General features: G+C 44.2%; 1 protein-coding gene across 1 annotated transcript; it reads right to left on the minus strand.

The window, feature by feature from the left end:
* Nucleotides 1-8: 8 nt before the first annotated feature.
* col1a1b (collagen, type I, alpha 1b) lies at nucleotides 9-13,031 on the minus strand. The gene is made up of 51 exons (XM_088284568.1): nucleotides 12,801-13,031; nucleotides 11,483-11,677; nucleotides 10,406-10,425; nucleotides 10,237-10,272; nucleotides 9,747-9,839; nucleotides 9,527-9,598; nucleotides 9,380-9,424; nucleotides 9,243-9,296; nucleotides 9,100-9,153; nucleotides 8,962-9,015; nucleotides 8,831-8,884; nucleotides 8,696-8,749; nucleotides 8,562-8,606; nucleotides 8,418-8,471; nucleotides 8,279-8,323; nucleotides 8,142-8,195; nucleotides 7,560-7,658; nucleotides 7,413-7,457; nucleotides 7,228-7,326; nucleotides 7,100-7,153; nucleotides 6,903-7,010; nucleotides 6,709-6,762; nucleotides 6,530-6,628; nucleotides 6,399-6,452; nucleotides 6,226-6,324; nucleotides 6,072-6,125; nucleotides 5,914-5,967; nucleotides 5,771-5,824; nucleotides 5,629-5,682; nucleotides 5,507-5,551; nucleotides 5,322-5,420; nucleotides 4,366-4,473; nucleotides 4,163-4,270; nucleotides 3,978-4,031; nucleotides 3,817-3,870; nucleotides 3,631-3,738; nucleotides 3,490-3,543; nucleotides 3,358-3,411; nucleotides 3,120-3,281; nucleotides 2,919-3,026; nucleotides 2,725-2,832; nucleotides 2,553-2,606; nucleotides 2,355-2,462; nucleotides 2,213-2,266; nucleotides 2,023-2,130; nucleotides 1,834-1,887; nucleotides 1,652-1,759; nucleotides 1,296-1,578; nucleotides 1,025-1,215; nucleotides 694-936; nucleotides 9-605 (listed from the first exon to the last, which is right to left on the minus strand). The coding sequence occupies exons 1-51, from the start codon at nucleotides 12,880-12,882 to the stop codon at nucleotides 459-461; spliced, it is 4,350 nt and encodes a 1,449-aa protein (XP_088140694.1). The 5' UTR covers nucleotides 12,883-13,031; the 3' UTR covers nucleotides 9-458.
* Nucleotides 13,032-23,448: the final 10,417 nt, after the last annotated feature.

Consider the following 23,448-nt stretch of genomic DNA (forward strand, 5'->3'; position numbering starts at 1 on the left):
ACACGTCACACTTTTTACAATTTATTTAACACCAGGAAAAAATGGTACATATCATTTGTTGTTTCTTAATGTCCTTCCGCAGTTGGGGCGAAAAACGGCAAAAGTCACCTGCGTTTCATTGCGATAATTTGTTTTTTTTCTTTCTCAAACTCCAAGGGAGACATTTTACACAAGCAAATATCATGTTCTTGTTGCCGTTGGAAACAGATTTGCTCTATTTTTTTTTCTAATGTTTCTAAAGTGTCCTTGTGGAGTGGCAGTCCAGAAACGTCTCACGATTGGAAACAAAACAAAACAAAAAAAAAAATCATTGTCTTCAGTGGAGTGGTTTTAAGCGTGTGGACCGATGGTGGCCGAATGAGTTTTTGATGCATAGGAAATAGGATTTTTAGAGATGACTGCTAGAAAAAAAAACAACAATGTCATGTCCATATTTCTTCCTTTTTTTTCTCTCCTTTTTACAAGAAGCAAACAGGGCCAACTTCGACGCCAAATTCCTGATCAGGGGCACCAACATCCATAGGAGCAATGTCAATGATTGGCAGGCGGGATGTTTTCGATGTCTTGTAGTCAATGACTGTCTTGCCCCATGAGCCAGTGTGTGACTGTGGAAGGAATATCAAAATTTAAAAAAAAAAAGCTCAGAAACATTTCTATTTTGCTTTTAAAATCTAAAAGACAGCTAGGACTTACCGTGCAGCCATCCTCGCTGACACTGTATGTGAAGCGGCTGTTGCCCTCGGCTCTGATCTCCACATCGTTGGATCCCTGGAGCAGCAGGGCCTTCTTGAGGTTGCCGGAAGCTGAGTCCATGTAGGCGATGCTGTTCTTGCAGTGGTATGTGATGTTCTGAGAGGCCTGGTTGGCCATCAGACGCATGAAGGTCATCTGGATGCTGACATCCTCGGCATCAGCTCCATCGGTGCCATACTGGAACTGTTTGGAGTTAACAGGAGATACTGTTGTCATCAACAAGGTCTCACTGGGAATGTGTTTGAGCAATAAAAAAGTGGTTTTTGCTTACCTGGAATCCACCGGTCATGGACTCGCTGAACCAGACATGCTTCTTCTCTCTGGGGTTCCTGCTCATGTACCAGTTCTTCATGGGCACGGTGGACTGGCTGGGGTAGACGCAAGTCTCACCCGTCTCCATGTTGCAGTGGACCTTGATGGCGTCCAGAGGGGAGCCCTGGTTGGGGTCCACCCAGTAGGTGCCTGGAGGAGATGAGTCATATGTAAGACCACTATCCAGTGTATAAGATCTTTTTCTATGGGGGATTGGGATGCCCACTCACCGCTCTGCCACTCGGGGTGGCACATCCTCAGGTCACGGCACATGCGGGCGGGGCTCTTCTGGGTGCCGTCGGGGCTGCTAAGCTTCTCGATTCTCTTGGTCAGAGAGTCCAGAGTGGTGTCAACCTCCATGTCACGATCGCGGAGAACACTGGGGTCGTCAGCGCGGTAATGTCCACCGCGGAAGGGATCGGGTGCCTTCTCCTGAATAGGCTGGCTGATGAAGTCGAATCCGCCACCGGGAGCACCAGGGGGTCCGGGAGGTCCGGGAGGTCCGGGAGGACCCTAGAAGACATAACAGGTGCTTAGAAACCTCTCACATTTAAGGTGAAAGTTTAAGCCGGTTGAAGAAACTTACAGAAGGTCCCATCTCTCCATTGCGACCACGAGGTCCGGGGGGTCCAATAGGTCCAGGCATACCGTTCATGCCATCCTTACCATGGGAGCCGGAAGATCCAGCAGGTCCCTATGGAGAAGAAAATGCATTATATAGCATATGAAGAAATCACAAGCACATTTTTTACTACAGATTGTACTCACTCTTGGTCCAGCGGGTCCAGAGGCTCCAGCGGGTCCTCTCTCTCCAGAAGTTCCCTGGAGTCAGAAGAAGCCGCCATAAGCATGCAAAGAGAATCTCTCAATATAACTCAAGAAATCAACCCTGACTAAACCAAGCCGTCCAGCCAGGAATTTTCTGATAGATGAATCGGGGTAGAAAATGGTACTCACAGCAGGTCCAGGCATACCCTGCATGCCGGTGAATCCTCTGTGTCCTTTGTGGCCTCTGTCTCCGGCCTCACCAGCCTCTCCTCTGTCTCCCTTGCCTCCGGCGGGTCCCTTTATGACAAAACAAATGCGATGTGAAGTTGAGTTACTATTTCATGTCTACACAAATTAGAAAAAGGAATTGGGAACCTACGGCAGGGCCACGGGCACCAGCAGGACCAGCAGGGCCAGCGGGACCAGCAGGACCCTGGCAATGAAAAATAGTTAAGAAATCAGCGCATTGGAAAATCAAAGGACAATGAGATTTTCAGTATTTTAGTGAGGGAGGGACGTACATGCTCTCCACGATCGCCAGACTTGCCAGAGGGGCCAACAGCTCCTGGGGCACCAGGAGCACCAGGAGGTCCTGGGGGTCCAGCAATACCAGACTCACCACGGTCTCCCTATCAATGACACATTCAGTGAGACAACTCAGCACATTGCAATCTGTTTTGGATTGTTTCGAAAAGTGAATTTTAATATAGATTATTTACCTTGGCGCCAGAAGCTCCATCGCGACCAGGTGCACCATCATGTCCTTGAGATCCCTTTGGTAAATTGGTCATACTATGTTACTTTGTATTTTGCAAAGTAGACAACCTATCTAGGTTCTAAACAATGAAGTGATCAGAATGTAATTAGGAGGAATCAAACAGCAGTTCACACCTCACGACCAGCCTCTCCGGGAGCACCAGAAAGTCCAGGGGGTCCGGCAGGTCCAGGGGGTCCACGGGCACCAAGAGGTCCGCCAGGTCCCTGCTTTCCGGGCTCACCCTGAATCCAAACATGTATGTACAATTATGAGAAATGGTGTGCATTTCATAACGGTGAGAGTTCAGTGATCTCTCGGGAACACTTACAGCAGGTCCGGGCAGACCAGCGAAACCGCGCTCTCCACGCAGTCCAGGGAGACCTACAATACCACGCTGTCCACCAATACCTTGGGGTCCGGGCACACCAGCGGCACCCTGCAAAGAAGGACACATTGGGTCAGTTCAAGCCAACAAACAACAGCCCATGTTTTGTTTTAACGAAGGCCGAATTCCACTGTGTCTACTTACAGGGGCACCATCGGAACCGGGAGATCCTCTCTCACCAGCAGGTCCAGCAACTCCAACAGCACCAGGCTCACCAGGACGACCGGCGGGACCAGTCTCACCACGAGCTCCCCTTGCGCCATCTTTTCCAACGGGACCACCGGGTCCTGGGGGTCCAGCAGCTCCCTGCAGAGAGACATTTGGGGGTCATATCGTTGCGAATATAACAGGTGTTCAGCGATGAACTATGACAGAAACTTACAGCGGGACCAGCGGGTCCAACTCTTCCAGCGGGTCCGGGGAAACCAGTAACACCCTGCACAACAAAACAGCCAGGGCAGTGTTATTGCAAGTCCATTGCATTTAAGCACACAAATCCTTTCAAGATACTTACAGGAGATCCAGCACCACCACGGGCACCCTTGGCTCCAGGAGGACCAGCAGGGCCCTGTGGACACATGCATTTGAAGATGAGACTGGAAGCACGCTTTTAGAATGAAGATTATGAGCGTACAAAATTAAACAGAAAGCCCACCTGGGGACCAGCAGGTCCAACAACTCCACTGGGACCAGAAGCACCAGCATCTCCCTTAGGTCCAGTATTACCAGTCTCTCCCTTGGCACCAGGCTGACCATCAGCACCCTGAATTTGAAGGAAAAGACATCAATACAAACTCTTGGTGAGCCTTCAACAATGGTTTAGACAAAATCGGGTCCTTACAGGGGGTCCGGCAAATCCAGCAGGTCCAGCAGGGCCAGCCTCTCCACGCTCACCCTGTAAGCATGAAAAGTCATAAGAATACATATCTGTTGATACTGAAGATACAAATCCTCAGTCATCAAAAGTGCATCTGATTTTTGAACAATTGGGGGAACACTTACAGGGGAACCGCGAGGGCCAGTGGGTCCAACAGCTCCAACAGGGCCAGGCTCACCCTAAAACCATATGCAAAGGAAATCAGATGATTCCCTTATGACAGCAATGCTCTTTTTTGTATAAATGGTCATCTCAACATCTGAACTTGCACCAGCTGGATATATGGTGAATCAAAATAAAGGGATCTTACCTTCTCACCCTGAGAACCAGGAGGTCCAGGGGGTCCGATAGGGCCGGTCATACCGCGGATGCCATCTTTGCCGGGGGCACCCTCACCTCCCTTGGCACCACCCTCACCCTGAGAGGTGAAAATTAAATATGTTAATATTCATGTTGCATCATGGATAATGTCACTGACAATTTTTGAAAAGAGGTCAACTAAGTGATTCTTACTCTCTCTCCCTTGACTCCGGACAGACCAGAGGCTCCACGCTCACCTGGCATTCCCTGCATACCGGGGCTTCCAGCGGCACCATTGGCACCAGGGGCACCGGGCTCTCCCTGTACACATAAACAGAAGCATTGTCATTTCAAGGTTTGAGAAATGAACTTCAACAGTATGTCATCAAAGGTACTGTCTAAAGCAGCTGTATTTAGAGTCCAAGTCCAGTCATAGACAAAAAAAATCCAAAAGATAAAACAACAAGGTACAAATATGCAGATAAACCAAGATAATCATAAGAAAATATATATTTAGTCTGAATGTCTCCAGATCTAGTACTGGTATCTTATTGCACTTAAATTTTACTGTCTGATCTATCTGATAAATTTGTTATATGTTAGATTTGTTCATAAGTATTCACTGCTTCCTGTAACTGTCTTTTAATTTAGAATGAAATGACGGAGACACTTGCTCGTGCTTTAGAATGTGAAATTATCTTTAGATGATTATGGTCTTTGGTTCTACAGACCGCCATGTCTCTCTTAGCACAATAACTTAGAATATGACGGTCACCATTATCTGACTTTATATTCGACATCTGTTGGAGGCCTGCACTAGTTGTGACGACCACCCAATCATCTTTATTCATGATTTTGTTCACTAATTAACTTCCAATCATGCAGCCAGTTTTACAGGTCCTCAACTTGTTGGAAAAATAAGCTTTGTAGAAATGAAAAAGAATCAGGATTCAAAATGACCCCTTGCGTGATGCCAAATAGGGTTGAGACATTATTTTTTCATTTTACCTGCATTGTCTGATTGAATGAACACATTTTTGGTGGCATTTAAATAAGAAATGTTGAAGCTGTTTCTGCTTCTGTTTGTGACTTCTGGGTAGATGTGAGAACTAAAACAATACAGTTCACATTCCTCGTGGACCTCTTCGAGAAGGGACTCTCCAACTTACCTTAGCTCCATCGTTACCAGCAGGGCCAGGGGAACCACGGGGTCCATTTGGGCCTCCGACACCAGGAGCGCCGCGCTCACCAGGGAAACCTCTGTCACCCTGAGTGAAAAAAAGAGAGGATCAGGATGAGTCAAGAGTTAATGACATCAAAGGAACCAGCTTTAGCCAATTTTCAGGAAACTCACTCTTGGTCCAGATGGGCCATGAGGTCCGGCCTCACCAGCAACACCCTGATCAAAGGAGACATGGTTAAGACTTGAGAAACATCATAATGCAACTATATTGGAATTATCATTCCCATTCTTACCTGCTCACCAGGCTTGCCAGTCTCACCAGTAGCACCTTGGGGTCCGGGAAGACCCTGTATAAGGAAGAGAAGCATAATATTGACTCAAGTCCAAAAAAAAGTAGCAGAGATCAAGTAGTTACAGTGACGTTCTCAAGCTCACCTGGAATCCAGGAGGTCCAGCAGGACCGCCCTCTCCCTTCTCTCCAGCAGGTCCCTGAATAAGAACACCAAGTGATCAGAGACCTCAGAGTCCGTTTGTCTTCTTGCTTCTACAACATGACATCTAATTGAGATCATACTTACAGCAGGGCCAGCGGGTCCAGGAGCACCAGCATCACCATCTTTGCCAGGAGCACCCTGAGAAGGAGAGAGGAGTCTGACTTACTTTGCCAGGATAACAAGTTGGAGAAGATATTTTTCACACCAGAAAAATTGCACTTGAATAACAAAATAGCACTTACGACAGCGCCCATAGCACCAGCGGGTCCCTTCTCACCAGCCTTGCCATTCTCACCCTAATGAAAAGAACAGCAATGTAAGCATCCGATGGAGATTTAGCGCAGTAGTGAAAACTAGCTTCACTTTTCTGACAAAAATGTGCAGTATTGTACTCACAGCAACTCCCTTGGGTCCGGGGAATCCCATAACTCCAGGCTGTCCTCTGGGTCCAGTGGGGCCAGCAGGTCCAGAGCGTCCATCTTGTCCAGAAGGACCCTTAAAGATTATAAGAAGTTGAGCATCGATTCCACCGTGTGCTCAAAGCGTCTTGTGAATGAATTTGAACTTACAGCAGGTCCAACTTTGCCATCAGCACCAGTGCTTCCGGGGCTACCAGTCATACCCTGTGGAGAGCGTCTTCATGTTTAGAACTCGTCCAAACTGAAATGTTGTTCCATAAGTAATACAGATTCAAACTCACCTTGGATCCGGGTGCACCGGGAGCGCCAGGGGCTCCAGACTCACCAGTGGCTCCCTGAGGTCCGGCAGGGCCGGTGGCACCACGCTCACCGGGGGCTCCCTATCAAATGCAGAAGGTTAAAAGACCGGATCTACCAGTATAAGTATGGGAACCGACCAGGAAGTCAATCACTAACTCACCTTGCCACCAACAGCTCCATCAGCTCCAGGGAAACCACGAGCACCAGGGGCACCCTGATAGAACAAGACAACATTACTGTATACTGAAGCTTCTGAATAATTTTAATGAAACTTTTGGGCAGATTTCTAAATAATAATAATAATAATAATAATAATAAAAATAGATTTGACAACAGAAAGAGGTAGTAACATACGCGCTCTCCAGGAGGTCCACGGGGTCCGCCAACACCAGGCTCTCCACGAGGTCCTCTTTTGCCCTCCTCACCAGATGGGCCTTGAAGTCCTTGAATTCCAGCTGGGCCCTAATTAGAAATAAATCATTCAAGTTTTGTTACTGGGTCATTCAATTTGGAGAGCGATGATGAATCCATATTTGTTTGCTGAAACTTACAGTCTCTCCCTTGGCACCGGGCTCTCCCTTGGGACCAGCAACACCAGGGTCACCCTGATGACAGAAAAACAAACTGTCATTATCATATGCAGGCCATAAATAAAAATCATCATCTGTTAACTACTCACGTTGTTACCCTTGGGACCAGGAGCACCGACGACACCCTGACCTCCAGCAGGACCACGAGCACCGGGGAAACCGGGAGCACCAGCAATACCAGCGGGACCCTTTGGAATAGAGAGAACAGGTGTCACAACCAACTCCCGATCTGGATGTCAGTGTACCAAATGTGTTCTATAAGTGTGATACTTACAGTAGCACCCTTAGAACCAGGGACACCATCAGTTCCTGGAGCACCCTATGGAAGCAGCACCAACACCACCACCATGTTTAGTTATCTTCTTAGAACATGTGAAATGGATATGATTATGCAGAAGCGGAATGTACGGCCTAAACTCACGGCGGGTCCAGCAGCTCCAGTGGGTCCTGGGTTACCAGACTCACCACGAGCTCCCTGGGCTCCCTCGGCTCCACGGGCTCCTTGGGGACCGCTCTCTCCCTGAACAGGAAAATTACGTGTAAATATGTCATATTGAATTGATATATTCTAATCATGCTACACAGAAATCCATCCATTCTCTGAACCACTTATCCTCACTAGAGGGCATGCTGCAGCCTATCCCAACTGTCTTTTGGGTCAGAGGGGGTACACCCTGAACTAGCCCCCTCCCAATCACAGGCTGAGCAGGAAAATGTTAAAAAAAAATATATTATTTCATCCTAACTAGCTAATGACAACCTGGCGGACATCAGATGTTAATTTTTGCCAGCTGGTGGCAACAAAGAACCTGCTAAAACCCTTTCTAGTTGGAAGTTTATTTATTAATTCGAAAATTACTTGCACATTGAATATTTTGATTTCTTTGAAAGACACTGGTATCAGATCATGCCACATGTGGCAGTCCCACGACATGAGGAGGAACTCGTAAACTACAAATCATATCATTAGTATTGCTGTCGCTTTCTCTTTTGGGTGGCTTACCTTCACACCAGCACCGCCAGGGAATCCAGGGGGTCCAGCGGGTCCAGTGGGTCCCTGAAAAATGAATACACAGTACATCAGACAACTCCAAAGAACACTAGCAGAGTGGACGTGCAAGTAAAATGACAAATACTCACAGGGGGTCCAGCAGGGCCAGAATTGCCATCGTTACCACGAGCGCCCTGCAGAGGAAGCGTTCAAATGTAAGTCAAATGAAAGACAGGATACCAATGGTAAAAGCAAGTCTGCAGTCATAGCCTAGCTCGTAGCGCTTACAGCAGGGCCAGCGGGTCCGGGACGGCCTCTCTCACCAGGAAGACCGCGAGCACCCTGGAGAATGATAACATTTTAGGGTTAGTCCTGTCAAAGCTGTCTCTATGAATCTTGAATGTAATTGATGGAGGAAAGGCAAAAACCCACCATGGCTCCGGGGATACCATTCTCACCAGAGGCACCAGACTCTCCCTGTAAACAGACACAGAGATTGAGTCACACAGGTCACCAAATCTGAAGTCCTTCAGGAAAGAGGTCCGTGCTTTTGTCTTTCCTCTTACCTTAGGTCCGGCAGGTCCAGCATCTCCCTTGGATCCATCCAATCCATTGAAACCCTGCAGACAAAATTAGCCGTATGACATCAACACATTGACAACACTGATCACAGTGTCCCACTGCAAATGCAACCAACTCACTCTGTGTCCCTTGATGCCAGGAAGTCCGGGGGTTCCGGGGAATCCACGGGTACCCTGCAACAAGAGGAAATTGTCAACCAGGCACTTGGGTCACCTGATCTTTGCTCCTCATCCCAATGGGGATTACTCACCTGCATGCCAGGGGCTCCACGCTCACCGGGGCGTCCGGCTTTGCCAGCCTCACCCTATTGACACACAGGGACATGGTTAGTGCATGGGTTGAGTACAATTAAAGGATTGACATTTGGAATGATCGATAAACTCTTTACATCATCTCCGTTCTTTCCAAGGGGGCCAGCGGGACCACGAGCGCCCATGGGGCCCTGCAACGCAAAAGGACGATCACATTGAAGTGTAAATAGAAACAGCAAGTTGGTGTAAGCGGTGAAAAAGAAAGCTTTAGGATACTCACAGAAGCTCCGGGCTCTCCAGGCTCTCCGGGGGGGCCAGTGAAACCCTGAGGACCCTGATGGACAACAAATCCAGAAGATTAACCAAACATCAACATTGAAGAAGCATGACTGGGAGTTGATGAGGGGAGATACTTACAGCAGATCCGGGAGGTCCAGCAGGACCACGGGGACCCATTGGACCCTGTTGATGAAGATGAGTGAAAAGTCAGGACAGGCATTGAAGAATCAGGCATATCCTGAGTTAACTAATGCAAGCAGGTTCCTTGATGAACAGCCTTCATACCATGGGGCCGGGCATTTGTGGGCCGCCGCTAGACTTGGTATGGTCCACATAGCTCATTTGAGGAGAGAAGTTCTGTCAAAGAGGGGAAAGGTAAAGCATTAGCTCCTTGGCTTTGAAGATGTAACACTGTAATCAGAGACACTAAAGCTTATCAATAACAAACAATTATCGCATATGCTTCAGGATTAATGCAATTCTATTGTATTTTAATTGAACATACTCCGCCAAGGCCAGGGGGGCCAGGGGGACCAGGTGGGCCGGGAAGTCCAGGCTGTCCAGGGATTCCATCATTTCCAGGAGGACCCATGGGACCCTAGAATGATACCAGGCAGACCATTAGCGGTGAAACAAAAGTTTAATTTATGACCATAGCTTTATGCATAGCTTTGACATGAAATTGTGCACCATTAACTGCTAAAGCTGTTGCGCTACCACTTGAAAAACTTGTGGCCCTTGAACTTTTATTGGCCCTGTGAACTTGTGACCTCCATGTCGTTGCGATGTCGTCAGTGCCCAATGGCATTTTGCATGTTAACATACCGTTATTTCTCTCATTTGAATGGTCCAAAATGTCCCTAAACAATATTTCAAAGTTCTGAAGTAACCAGACTGCAGATGGTTGGCTAATGTTTGATATAGACATTGACAACTAGATGCTATGTTAGTTTCCGCTACTTATGAATAATAATGTTATTATTTGCATAACTTACCACGTCTCCCTTGGGACCAACGTCTCCCTTGATTCCCTACAAGCAGACAAAAAAAAAAAAAAAACAGAATGAGGTTATGCGGCCAACACCCTGTGTGCGATATAGCATGCGGAAGCTAATCTGTAAACATCTGCAAATCTGTAAACATCTCAATAAAAAGTGTCAATACCTCTTGGGGGTTCATGGGTCCTATGGAAGGAGAAGAAGGACAAACAAGTCACACACTGTCCACTTGTTAAATTATATAGCTACATAGCTAGCTTTTGAAGCTAATTTTAAAGCGACACAATCAAAGCTAACTGAAGAGAGGGCAACATTTCATAGCAATTGAAAGAATCATTTACGGAGACAATTGTGATGTGTTGTGCAGTAATCGTAAGATTGAAAATCATCAATTTGCAGCGATACGTTCTTTGGACTAGCTTGGGGACCATGACGCTCAAATTGTAGTTCTGCTTTTGAGGTAGGCATTCAGGAAAATTTTGAAATTCTAAAATGTGACAAAATGGAGCTGATGGAGGTGTCACGTGATTTAAAAAAAAAATGCAAAAGTACCACATGAAATGTTTCGCTAGCTGATGCATGAATTTATCGCCTGCAAAATTTGTTGTCAGTTGGTTTTATCATTTACAAACTGTGAAGTCGATCATTGTTTGAAAACTTTGTTGTCAACCGGGGTATCGTTGACATTATTGGTTGTTGTTGGCTTGATCAATTACAAAGTTTGTTGTCAGTCGGGCTATCGATGACAAACTTTGTTGTCCATATGTTTATCATTTGGGCACTTGGGTGTCGGTAGGTTTTTTTTTTTTTTTTTTACTTTGCAGTTGTACAGTTCATGTTTCCGGGATTGGTTGTTGTTTGGTTTTGTTTGCGGACTTTGTTGTAATTCTTAGCATTTGCGTAATTTAATAACGTAGTCTCTATGATCTTTCCTCCTGCACCTCCGAATCGAACAAAAAATCCGATAGAAAAAGTTGTCCGTTTTATAAAACAATAATTGTGGAGAAAGCGAGACATAGCGACATTTACACGCTAAACTGTAAATGTGCATAAATCCAAAGCAATTCCTATGAAAATCCCCAGGGGGCGTGCAAGGACATCCATCTTACTTGGCAGCCAACATGGTCAGACTGGGCCCGAGTTGTCGCGGCCCAAAAAATTTAAAAAAAAATCCAAACCCCCCCCAAAAACAATGTGAAAAGCACAGTGTTGAGGCTGAGGAGGACGGAGGGTGAAGTAGTACCGTCTTGGTCGGGGCAGATGGGGCAGCATTCTCCCTCTGGGATGATGGGGTCGGCACAGTCAGAAGAGTCCTCGCAGATGACCTCGTCGCACATCACTGTGCCGCTGTCGCAAACACAGATCTGGCACGGCTCTGGTTTCCACACATCTTTGTCGTTGTACAACTGTCCGTCTAGTGTGCAGCTGCCAAATGTGCCTGCACGACAACAACATGTTGGTCAGACACTCTCCCACATAAAAGCACCGTGGCATTTTGTGTCCATTTGAGTACATGGATAATTACAGCAACTAATTCTTAGTTTGGATGCGTTGGCCTTCAAGCATGTTGATACTTTCAAAATGCAGACTCGATAAAGACAGGTAGCAGTTAAATATGGCTACTTTCCACAAGCTTTTCATACAAATGACTCAAATTTGTGGATAAAAAGAAAAAAAATAATTGTCCAGCAGTGGGTCTTCATATTTTCCAAACAGGAATTTGACCCTTATTTAACTCTTGGTGGGTGTTTGAGGCCACTTATTTGGGCTAGACGTGGCAGTACCTAAATTGACCACCGGAGGGTGCTGTTTCCCTACAGAATAACTCCCTCTCCCAACCCTATGATTAATTGACGCGCTACGTCACAACTCAGCAATTTTTCCATTGTCTCCCCTCCTTTCCACCCAAGCTTTCTACAAACTGTGCGACATTTGAACATCTGATAATACGTCAGATTTCGTTTTTTTTTTACCCATAGTTTCATCATGTATATAATTTTTTTTATTAATTGACAACCATTTGTAATGCTTCAATTCAAATCACTCAGGCTGATGATTGAGTGTGGTCTTAAACGTATAAAAGAAAGAAACAGAAGAGAGAAACCTATTGAAATAAATCTTAGTAGAAGTGATCATAATTAGGACGTTTATCCTAATTTGACGACTTTTGCAACACAGTCTCTCAAACAGACTTTTTAAGTTTTCTCCAAGTTTGGGTTGCCTTCCTAAATTGACCCAAAGTAAGACATACTGTCCTTTAAAAAAAAAAAAAAAAAGTTTGGTCTCTTTCTCCTGGTGGCCCCTCTGAACCTAAACACGTCAGAGAGAGGAGATGCAGCTGCACTCCCTTAGGAGGACGCTCACTGAGCGTGTATGTGCACGCCAAGAAAAAAAAAACACTCGCAATCCACTCCTGCGCAAATGGACCTCCGAGCGAACCCCAAAAAGACCTCCAGAATGAGAATTGTCTCTTTCCAAGATTCTGTCCGATCCTGACGGGGCCACACTGCTCCTACCCCACCCTCCAAAACAAAATATCAACGTTATAAAGTGATACTTACTATCATCCTCGCCTTGACCTCTCACCACCAGCACAGCTGCGCTGAGCAAAAGCGCTAACCGAATATCCACAAAGCTGAACATGTCTAAATATTAGACATGTAGATTCTTTGCGGCAGGGGGGGTCCTTTTTTTCGTCTCCTCAAACGCCACTCATACACGGTAGGGTCCGGTCTGTGTGTGTAACTCCAATCCAGACCCCAGCAGAAACTCCCTACTGCCTCAACAAATCACTTAACGGGGCTTTTATATGCCCCGAGCTTTTCTGGGGAGGGCCCCAACCGCGCACACCCTCCTTCCAGCGTGCACGGGGGGGGCGGGAAGAGGGCTGGTGGGTGTCTTTAAACATGTCCCATGCAGGAAAAAAAAAAAAACCTAGTGAGGATCATTGACACGCTTAACGCGCTTTAAGCAAGGTTGCTTCCTCGTGGACTCCTCCATTACTTTTTGGATGTGCCATCATCTGATGGATGAAAGTTTCACGGTTTAAGCATGAAATGCATCCCCCTTCTCGCTTCCCTGCCCTCTCATCCTCTCGCAATATCAAGCCACAAAGATGGATCAACGTACGCCTAATCACGCACAAACGAGCGCCATCCCATTAAAAGACCCAATTATGCTTTGTGTACGTCAACTGCGTCCCTCCGTATAAAAGTCACTCAATAAAACACACAGCGGGATGTTTAAAACGCGCACACGTTTATGATAAAGCAAAGACCCAACTCAGAAAGAAGAGAGAAGAAAAAAGCTGGCAGGCCCACAAAAGCAGCCAGCCCGCTTACAATGTGGACACGTTGCAGCTTCTCCACCACGTTGGCCCAGTCTGACCTCCTATTTCACTCAATCTCCCCTCCTTGCGTTCTCTCTCTCCGTTGGAGAGAAGAAGAAGCAGTCTGGGATCAATAAGAGACGTGAACATGAGGCCTTATCAAGCACACAGGTTAGGAAGTCTCCTCGTGGACTCGTGGATTTTCCGTTCATACGCTTTGGAATGTTCTCACTATTATTGCTAGTTTTAGCAGTCAATAATAGTCATAAGAATATTCTATCAATTTTGTAATAATAGTCGTGGTATTTATAGTAGTTGTCGTAGGAGGCAGAAGTTCTGCAAGGCAATTCAATTTTATTCGTATAGCCCTTAATCACAGACAGTCTCAAAGCGTTTCACACAACCACAATCGACATCCCCTGATCCGAACCACCAGGAGGGCAAAGAAAAACTCAAAACCCCATTAGAGGAAAGGTGAGAAACCTTGAGAAGGGACCTCGGATGGGGGAATCCCCCCCCCCCTTCCAGGATGACCAGGCTGAAACGGGTGCCAAGTGGGCAAGTGTAAAAGCTGTGTACAGTATAGTAGTTTATGGAACAGTAGTCGTAGTCGCAGTACTACTTAGAATAGTGTAATTGGTCGTAGTTGTATTAACACATTTATTACCATTGACGGCTACAGACGTCAAAAATCCATTTAACGCATTTACTACCATTGACGGATAAAGACGTCAAAAATCCATTTAACGCATTTACTACCATTGACAGCTACAGACGTCAAAAATCCATTTAACGCATTTACTACCATTGACGGATAAAGACGTCAAAGATCCTTTTTTTTTTTAATTCGGCTGGTAGTGAATGAGTTTTCAGAACAGTAGTACTCATGGCAGTAGCGATCGGAGGAGCAGCGGCCGCAATATTAATCAAACTCTACTAGTACTGATAGTAGTAGCTGTTTTAGTTGTAGAAGTAGCAGTTGATAGGAGTGGTAATTGTGATAGTAGTACTACAAATAATTGCAGCAGGTGTAATACTTGGCGTAGGAGTGGCAACAGTCGTTTTAGTGCTGTGGTAGTATTTTTTTTGCACGAATTGGAGCAGTGGAAACAGTAGAAGTCATAATAATGGGATTAATATAAAGAGTGGTACTACTAGTCTTGGCTGCATTAGTAGTCTTAATCATAATAACAGTAGTTGTCATAATTGTGATTACAGCAGTACTTGTCATGGTAGGAGTGGTAGTACTGGTACTACTAGAATTTGTAGATATTAGAAGTGTTGGAGTGCTTTCATTGTTGGGGTTGTAGAAGAGATACAAATTGTAGCAGGGGTGGGTGTAGTTCTAGTAGCTGAGTTAGTACTGTACTGGGTCTTGCAGCAGTTGTAGTGATAGTAACGTAAGTAGAAGTGGTAGCGCTAGTGCTGTGGGTAGTAGTACTAGTTAGATGGGAGCCGGACGCGTGACATTGGAGTGTCGGTACAAAAGTTCCACGAGTGAACCGGAGCTGTGTATTTAAATAGAACTTGTAATTTTCTGCCCTGCGCCTCAGAATGGAGTCTCGTTGCCTCGCTCTAACCGATCGTTTTGTGGCCTGCCCTCCGCTCCCCAACGCCACCTCTTTTAGGCGGAAGCGCTGAGACTCAGTCAGACCTGCAGAATTTTGCAGCAGGTCCCAAGTCAACGGGGTGGGTCGGTTCTGGCCCGCTCAGGTGAGAGATCAGATCCCACTGTGGCAAGTAAGCAGAAAAAATATCTCATCTTAATCCAAAAATATTTGTCCATGTTCACTCTTGGGAGAACGTGGAAGTGGTACACATTTATTTTTACGATTAAGACGTAGACTTTGTCTTTGACTGCAGCGTAGACCGACTTAAGAAAGTTCGACTCAATCCAGTTTGTAGGTGATATATTTTGATCATAAGACTTTGATTTATTGTCATGACCGGTGCATTTCTGCTCTGGCGGATCTGAGAGAGGGAGGTCTGCGCCGCTGTGTGAGTGATCACAGCCGACTTCATTCATGATTCAATGTGGCACACTCGTCTCTCTTGTTGAATTCGAATGATTCCAGTTGGGATTCAGCCACAGACTTCGGACAAAACGTACCGTAAGACTTTAATATCGATGGACTGCTGCGCACGTCAATGCAATCGGCAGTGGGGCTAAAAGTGGAACATCACAACCTGTTGCCGGGTGTCAGAAAAAAAAGCAAAACTTTACATTCCCAGCCAGCCTGTGAGCTGCAGCGTGCACGTGTTCCTACTTGTAGCTTTGCACTTAAGCCACACCCCCCCCCCTATGCCTCGGTACTCTTCATACACATTATTGACACTCACGAGGGGCATTTATTGTTACTGTGAAGATTTAAAACAAAATGCATTTCCTATTTCCTTTCAGCTTTGTCATCGGTTTTCATTCGAGTCTTTCTTGTCACTCTTCGCTTGTTTTGTCGACGCACCTGCTTCAGACAAATTACAGAGCGTGACTGGGAAAATTGTACACCATCGCCAATCGCACGGGACACACTGTAACATCTTTCGATGCAAAGTGAACTGTGATGCACGTCGAGATGTGACATTTTAACACCGGCAATTAAGCTTCTAACCTGTTTGGAGTGCGGCCGGTGTCTTGCATTTTGCGGGATTTTCACCGTCGAGGCCCAAAAAGAAACAAGGATTTCCATTTTATCCCTTGTCAAAAAAGTGAGATGGCAGCTTTTATTGGTGCATTCAGTGTCACTTTTTAAAAGAGGAATCATCAAGTTTTTTAAAATCGACCGTATATTTTCAGAATTTTTTGAGCCTTCATAAATGTCACATAACTAGATAGTTCACGAACCTTTTAAGGAGAGCAATCCCCCTTTTTTCACACTCCTTAATGCCTTCCTCTCCAAAAGTATTGGAACGGCAAAGTCAATTCCATTATTTGTATTTAATGACAGCATTTGGGTTGCTGATCAAAAGATGACTGTGGGACAAAAAAATCACAATTCCAACTTTTATTTCAAGGCCTGCGTGCGCACTGGAAGTCGTCATATCCACTCAGCCTGCTCATTTTGTTCCTTTGCAGGCAACGGGAGTGGACGAACAAAAGTATTGGGTCACATTCCACCAACAGCAAGTTAAGAAATTGAGGCGCTGTTGCCAACATTTGCAGCTTGAACCCTTTCGACCACTGTTCTGGTGTGCTTCTTCCACACTAAACTCATCCAAGCACCCCTTCGTGGTTGTCGTCGATAACCCCGATCATTTTAAGGCCTTTTTTTTTTTTTCTTCTCACGACGTCTCAGTCAGTTTTTCTTTCACTGTCTGGTTGCGTCCTCCATCCCTGCCCCCACTGCATCCATCGTTTCCTCCCTCCCTCTTTCTCTCTCGCTCTCTCTCTCTTGCGCTCTCCCATCCTTCCTTCCCTCCCCCTTCCCCACCTCCACCAGCGCCGCAGACATCCAGTCAGACAGCCCAGATGGAAAATCTGACTGAATCCTTCTCTGGACTTTTAGATAATGCGCAAGTCGGGCCGGCAGGCTGCTCAAAAGCAGCCACACGTGGTGGTCAAAAGTGATGAGAAGTATTGAGCATAAAATGATTGTTTAATAACACCCTCCACATAACATGACTTATTGATCGTTTGTCTAGAAAGTGGTCCGTGATCGCGCACCGTCGAGTTAAAGGAGTGGGTGGGATGCAACGTGTCAGATTTCCCTTCATCGGGAATGTTGCACATTTTCTCCCGACCGTTTCGAACTTTTCAAAAAATGTGACACGGCACGCTTCTGCTGGTGCGTTCACTGGCAATTTCTCAGGACGGAATTCTCAGTTTCCTCCTCACTCGCCTGGTATTATCATGACTTCGAACTTGTAAAAAAAAAAAAAAAAAAAAAGGTTTAGTGGTGTGTTCCCAAATTGTCAGCGTGATTGTAACTGGTCTCATGTTTTCATGGCTTTTAGGACATTAAAAAAAGGTCCCATTGCGCACTTTTCCTGGTGCGTTCAGTGACGCTTCATATTGGAGGAATTCTTTGTTTTCTCCACGCTTGCCTCAAATTTTTATGACTTAAAACCTTCCGTGATGTGGTGGCGTGTTATAAAAGCGCAATCTTCTGTATCCCCCATACTGCTAAATTTTCACGACTTATTAGAAGCCTGGCAAAAGTGATATGGCAGATTTTCATTGTTGCGTCCACTGTTGTTTCTTTTGGACAACTTTAAAAAAAAAAAGGGACACGGTGCATTTACTGACTCGTTCTGGTGGAGGAATCTTGAGTTCCCCCCTAAACTGGTCTCATATCTCAATCCCTTTTAGAACCTTAAAAGCGAAATGACCGGCGTTTTTTACTGGTGCGTTCACTGACACATTCCAAAAGCAGGAATCCTCAGATCTCATGCGCTCTAGTCTTCTTTTTCATCCTTCCCAACATCTGGTAAACTTCATCCGCCACGTTCAACCGAGCTGCTGCCATGTACACATGCTTTTAACCCTCACAGTACTCTCATTTTTTACTTTTTGTGTTTTTATGTTGCAAAAATCCAAACGTTTCTATTTTGGGCATTAGTTGTGAACTGTTGACACAAAAAGGAGTCTGAGAGTTTAGCTGTTAAAAGTGGAGGTGAAAAGGAGGGAGGAAGCTCTGAAATCCAGTCTGGAATTGTCGTTATCATCCTCGCATGTGAGGCTGGAAGTAGGAGGTGGCAAAGACGGACAAGAGAAAGAGAGAGTGTGTGTGCGTGTGTATTATGGAGGAGCTTGAAATAAATTTAAAAAAAAATCCCCAAAAGTCTTTTCTGTGAAGGTAAATTCAAACTAAGACTGAGAAGAAAGAGAGTCTGAAAATGGAACAAGGAGATGACTCATCCTCTCCTCTCAGTTGCAGGGACAAAACTGCAGTGACTTGTGAGTGGACAAAAGTATTGGGACACATTTTGATCAATGACTCCCAACGGTTATTACGTATGCCTCTTCTCACTTCGCTTTGCGAGGCATTCTAGAATGAGTTTCGTGCGGTGGAAGGAAAAAAGTGACTTTACACGTTTAGACTTAAACCCATGCACCTTTTAAAATCAAAAACCTTGTCGATGAGCGTTGCAAAAAGAACTTTGTGTTCCATTGACTCGAATCCATTTTGTATCTCTGAGTCCACGGCGAGCGCTGATCATCTGCACGCCACATGTGACGAGAAACGCTCTGCACAGCGGCCTCTGCCCGACGTTAAGCGTTCGCATTTCAGCAATTTAATGTGTGATATGGAACTTGTATGACAATGCAATGTCGAAATGTTTTTGGACCTGTGGGACTCAAGACAGGAAATCCGGAGTGATTTATGTGCAGCGATTTTTATTGAGAGATTTGACATTTTTTGAAACAATTTATAATATAGATACATAGAAATGATGAAATATAATGGACTGGGATAGAATAAAATAGATTGAAGTAAAATAAAATAAATGTGTTATATTTTAGTCTTCTTTCCAGTGGTTAACTTATTTTTACACTTGAAAAAATATTAATTAAAACATTGCCTGTATATCTTTTAAATTAATGGTATTAGTTAAAATTTTAAACTTTAAAATTGGTGCAATAGTGAGATGACCGTATTGGGTGTTTTTTTTTTTTGTCATTTTTTTTTTTCTTCTTCCTTCCCAGTGAGCAATAACAACTTGTGAGCATGTGCAGTAGAAGAAGCAGAACGAAGAAGAAGAAAGCTGAGCTGCAGCTCCACTTTGCTGAGCAGTCGAGGAGGAGGAGAAGAGAGAGAGAAAAAAAAGGTGACCTCAATGAAGAAGAATGCAATGTGGTCTCCTCTCCCTCCCTGAAACATCCAAGCAGCAAAAATGACTTTTCCCCTTTTTCTATAAGAGCAAACCATCAAAGTTTTTCACTTTTTGTTGGGAGTCCCTGCAGAGAATGTCACTTCTCTCCAAGTAAACACTTGAGATCAGAAAGCTGATAGCACTTCCTATTGCTCCCTTTTTTTTCTCCTTTTTTTTTGGGGTAGTTTGTCTTTAATTGGCGTCCATTTGCACAAATCTTTCTCCTTTTGCTTTTCCACGCATGATGAGGAATCCTGGTGCCCGCCACATGTTGGAAAAGCAACTGGAGGAGGAGGAGGAGGAGCTGCAATTTATGGTCTCCTCCCTGGTCACCCCTGCATAAGCAGCGCTAACGCTTTTCACATGTTGCAGGCGGCTGACGACATCTCGCCATCTCTTCCCGATCTGTAGCCCGTGTTTACTTCCCATCTCGGGGTCAAGCCCAACCCGAGCACAATCAGGAAGTGTGTTGCCAATCATTGGTGACGGGGGGGCACCAATTGAGTGTGAATTATCTTTTAATGGGACAGTATTGAAATAAAACACACTTTTCTGGGGGTGGGCCTTGCATAGATGAGTTTAAAAGAAATGTAAAAGTTCAATTGTGTGGGTTAAATAGTTTATTTTCATTTTAAATTCTTGATTAAAATTCCATATATACTCAATGGTTTGAAGTATTTTATTAAATACTGTAATGATTAATTTTATATACATATATATATATATATTATATATTTAATATATATTATATACATATATAATATATATATATATATATATATATATATTATTTTTTATTTTTTTTCCAGCGATTGCAAGTATGCAGCAGCGTAAAAACAGGAAAGATGCATGTTAAAAACGCATACATGTGCTAATTTAGTCACATTTATTTATGAAATTTATACTGGAGGCCCAGTTAGGCGAACGTCAGTGAACTTGGGGTACCTCGACACAGTCACTGTTAATGTCGGACCTTTCTCATGAATTAATTTAGTTTTAGATTATTGACGGGTAAAAAAATAAATAAATAAATAAAATAATAATTTAATTCCGACTAGTAAAAGCTAACAAAATCGATTGTGGCTTTATAATGTTATATAACATTACTTATTGAAATAATCATTTCATAAATAATGGACTATTCAATAAATTACTTTCACCTTTAGCATATGCTCACTGTCATTAAAACAAAAAGTAATTTATTTATCTTGCAGGGTGGTTACGACATCTGTGGACCCGGATGCATCCTGATGCCGAGTTTTGTGTGGGAGCTGCAGAAATCTTAACGGAGGTGAGCAAAATTACGCCTGTGTGAAAATATTATGAAAAAGAAAATCACGTCTGTTTCCTGAGCATGCGTCAAATTGTTAGTTCATGAAATATTAAATCCTATATTTATCTCATAATGTCACTTTAAAAAAAAATAAAAGCTTTAAAGCTTTGAATAATGACAATAAAATGTCCATCTTCCTATTCGTGAATGATCATCGCAATATGCCAGCAAGCGAGTATGTGAGTGAGTTCTGTGCATTTTGCAGTGAAAGAGAGAGTTCAATAAACTCATTCCAAAAATAAAAGTCAAATTAGAGGGTTGCTGCGTTCACTGGCGAAAAAAAAAAAGAAAAAAAAAAAGGCCACTGGGTTTGGCTCTTGGCTTCAGACATGGAACCGCTGCAGCGCTCCTTGTCCTGTCTTCTGTTATTCCTCCCGTGCTGGGATGAGTTCTCCACAAGAGCAACGAGGAAGTAAAACGTCCTCAGAATTGCTGGTCAAGGTTTCCCCTTTGAGTTTTAATTTAAAAAAAAAACGGTTGAAAACACCTTCAGTGTAACTTGGGGGGAAGGAGGGGGGGGGTATCACCTGATTTTGGTTTTTACATGGCTTGACTCAGGAAAAGATGTCAGCATGTAAACCTTGACCCCCTGGTGGTCTGTGGCCTGCCATTGTGTATAGAAACACGGGGTGCCGGTTTTTATTTGTCTTTATGGGATGCTGACATGACTGCATGTTAACAAGCACACTCGACAGTATGGAAGACGTACGAAGATCGCAAGTTGGTGATGCAAAGGCAGGATTTCTGATAGACACTCAAAGAATAGAAATTGAGTCCTTTGTTTGGTCTAAAACTGGATTCGTAAACTACCAGGCATAAAATCGCATTGTAGGAGTCCACGTCACATTTTTTTTTTTGGGGGGGGGGCGGGGTTGGGCTTTAAGAGGCCAGCTTCTCATTGGCTGCAGCCCGTTGCCCAAATATAGACAACTGTCACGTGGCACTTGAAAGATGCCTGCTGGCTCACAAGCGTTGGAAAGTCAGTGCGAGCGTGTTCGCTGGCTCGCAAATTCACACAAACTAAAAAAAAAAAAAAATTCTTAATTTTTATAAAGCTGCACAATCCATACTTATGATTGCATGGAGGCTCTTGCAATTCTCTTCAATTTCAAAAACACATTCATGAAACATCGAGACCTTGCACCGCTAAACTTGATGCTTTCCTCCCTCCTCCACTCCCCCTTTTTCTCCCTAAATTATTGTCAGGTTTTTTTCTTTTAATTTATTTTTTTTTGCTCCTCCTGTGTCCACGTCTGCAAGTACAAGAGGAGGTGCTCTGCCTCCCATCAGCGTTGTGTTTCCCAGGCCTGCCACATCCACAAAGGGAGTGTACTGGGATGAGGAAAAAATGTATGAGGACTAAAAAAAATAAAATAAAAATAAAAGACCACAAGACAGGGAGAAAAAAGGGAAAGGCGGAGCCATTTATGTGACGATGATGATGGTAGCGGGTGAACGTGGACTTTTTGCACCCTTTGGAACGTGATATAATAATAAAATAAAAAAAATAAAAAATAAATATAGTAAAAAAAATAATATAATATATATTATTATATTATATATATATATACATATAGTTTTTTTAATTAATTAATTTATTTATTTTTTACATTTATTTATTTATTTTTTTTTAAAGACATTGAAATGAAATAACACAGACTGAAACTGAAATAGGAGTCATAATTGCGGTATCAGGATTTTCGTACAATCTCACAAGTGACATAATTGTAAAGACGCTAATGACCGACACATCTGAGACTTGAACTTCCTGTTTGGACTTTGTGTGCGCCTGGCCTAATCAGGGATGCGCATTTTTATTTACATTTAGACAGACGTGCTTTAAATTAGCCAATTTTACATTCTCCATTTGCAGCTGTGCAAGAATCATCAAAATCACCCAAAATATCAAGATTTGACTTCAATTTCTCATGCACTTCCTTCTTCCTGTGTCTGTCCTTTAATGCAGGTCCTGTCTCTACCTGCCTCACGCATTGCTCAAGTGCTTCATTTCGCTTTACATATTTACCATCTCCCTCCCCCCGTCTTGAAAGTGTGGCCACCCTGAGGCGTCTCCCTCCTCAGGGGGGGGACGGCTCAGCCACCCTCGGTGGCATGGAGGTGCTCCTCACACTCGCGGCCGTGTTTGCTTTTGATCAAGATTCATCAAGGGCATATTAACGTGATTAAAAAGTGGGTGAAGCTTCCAATGAGGAGCGAGAGGAGGAACCTCTTCTGCTTCCATATGACTCCAATTCTAGAAAGAAAGAAAAAAAAAAAACATCTGGAATCACTTAAAGCCGTGCTTAGTGATTTCAACGTCGGAAAGTAAAGGCTGAGAAGGAAAAATGAAAATAGGCTCGGCGCAAAAGTCTTTCTCTTAGCACTCCATGCAACTAACGGTTTGCTTTGTGAATGAAATTGAAAGTTTTAAGAACATAATTACAATGTAGTCGTCATGTTACGGGAATAATAATCTTTTCTTCAAGTTCAACCGACATATGAATACATACATTTTTCCTGTATGTTTCCTGCGCCACGTCAGGGACGCAAAAGTTCAAAGGTTAATCTACCAGCTCCTCCCAGCCAGTGGCGTCGCTCAGCGGGCTTTTCCAGGGGGTCATAAACCTTCATTTATGCAAAAAAAAAAAAAAAAAGTAGTTAATCACTTTTGTTGCTTCGTCCACACAGCAGCCACCTGCTCGTGTTTGGTGTTCAAACAACTTGACATTTTTCATGC

The sequence above is a fragment of the Idiotropiscis lumnitzeri genome, chromosome 20 (assembly GCF_059441095.1).
Source record: "Idiotropiscis lumnitzeri isolate Australia: NSW breed Sydney's pygmy pipehorse chromosome 20, RoL_Ilum_1.0, whole genome shotgun sequence".
NCBI classification, from domain to species: domain Eukaryota; kingdom Metazoa; phylum Chordata; class Actinopteri; order Syngnathiformes; family Syngnathidae; genus Idiotropiscis; species Idiotropiscis lumnitzeri.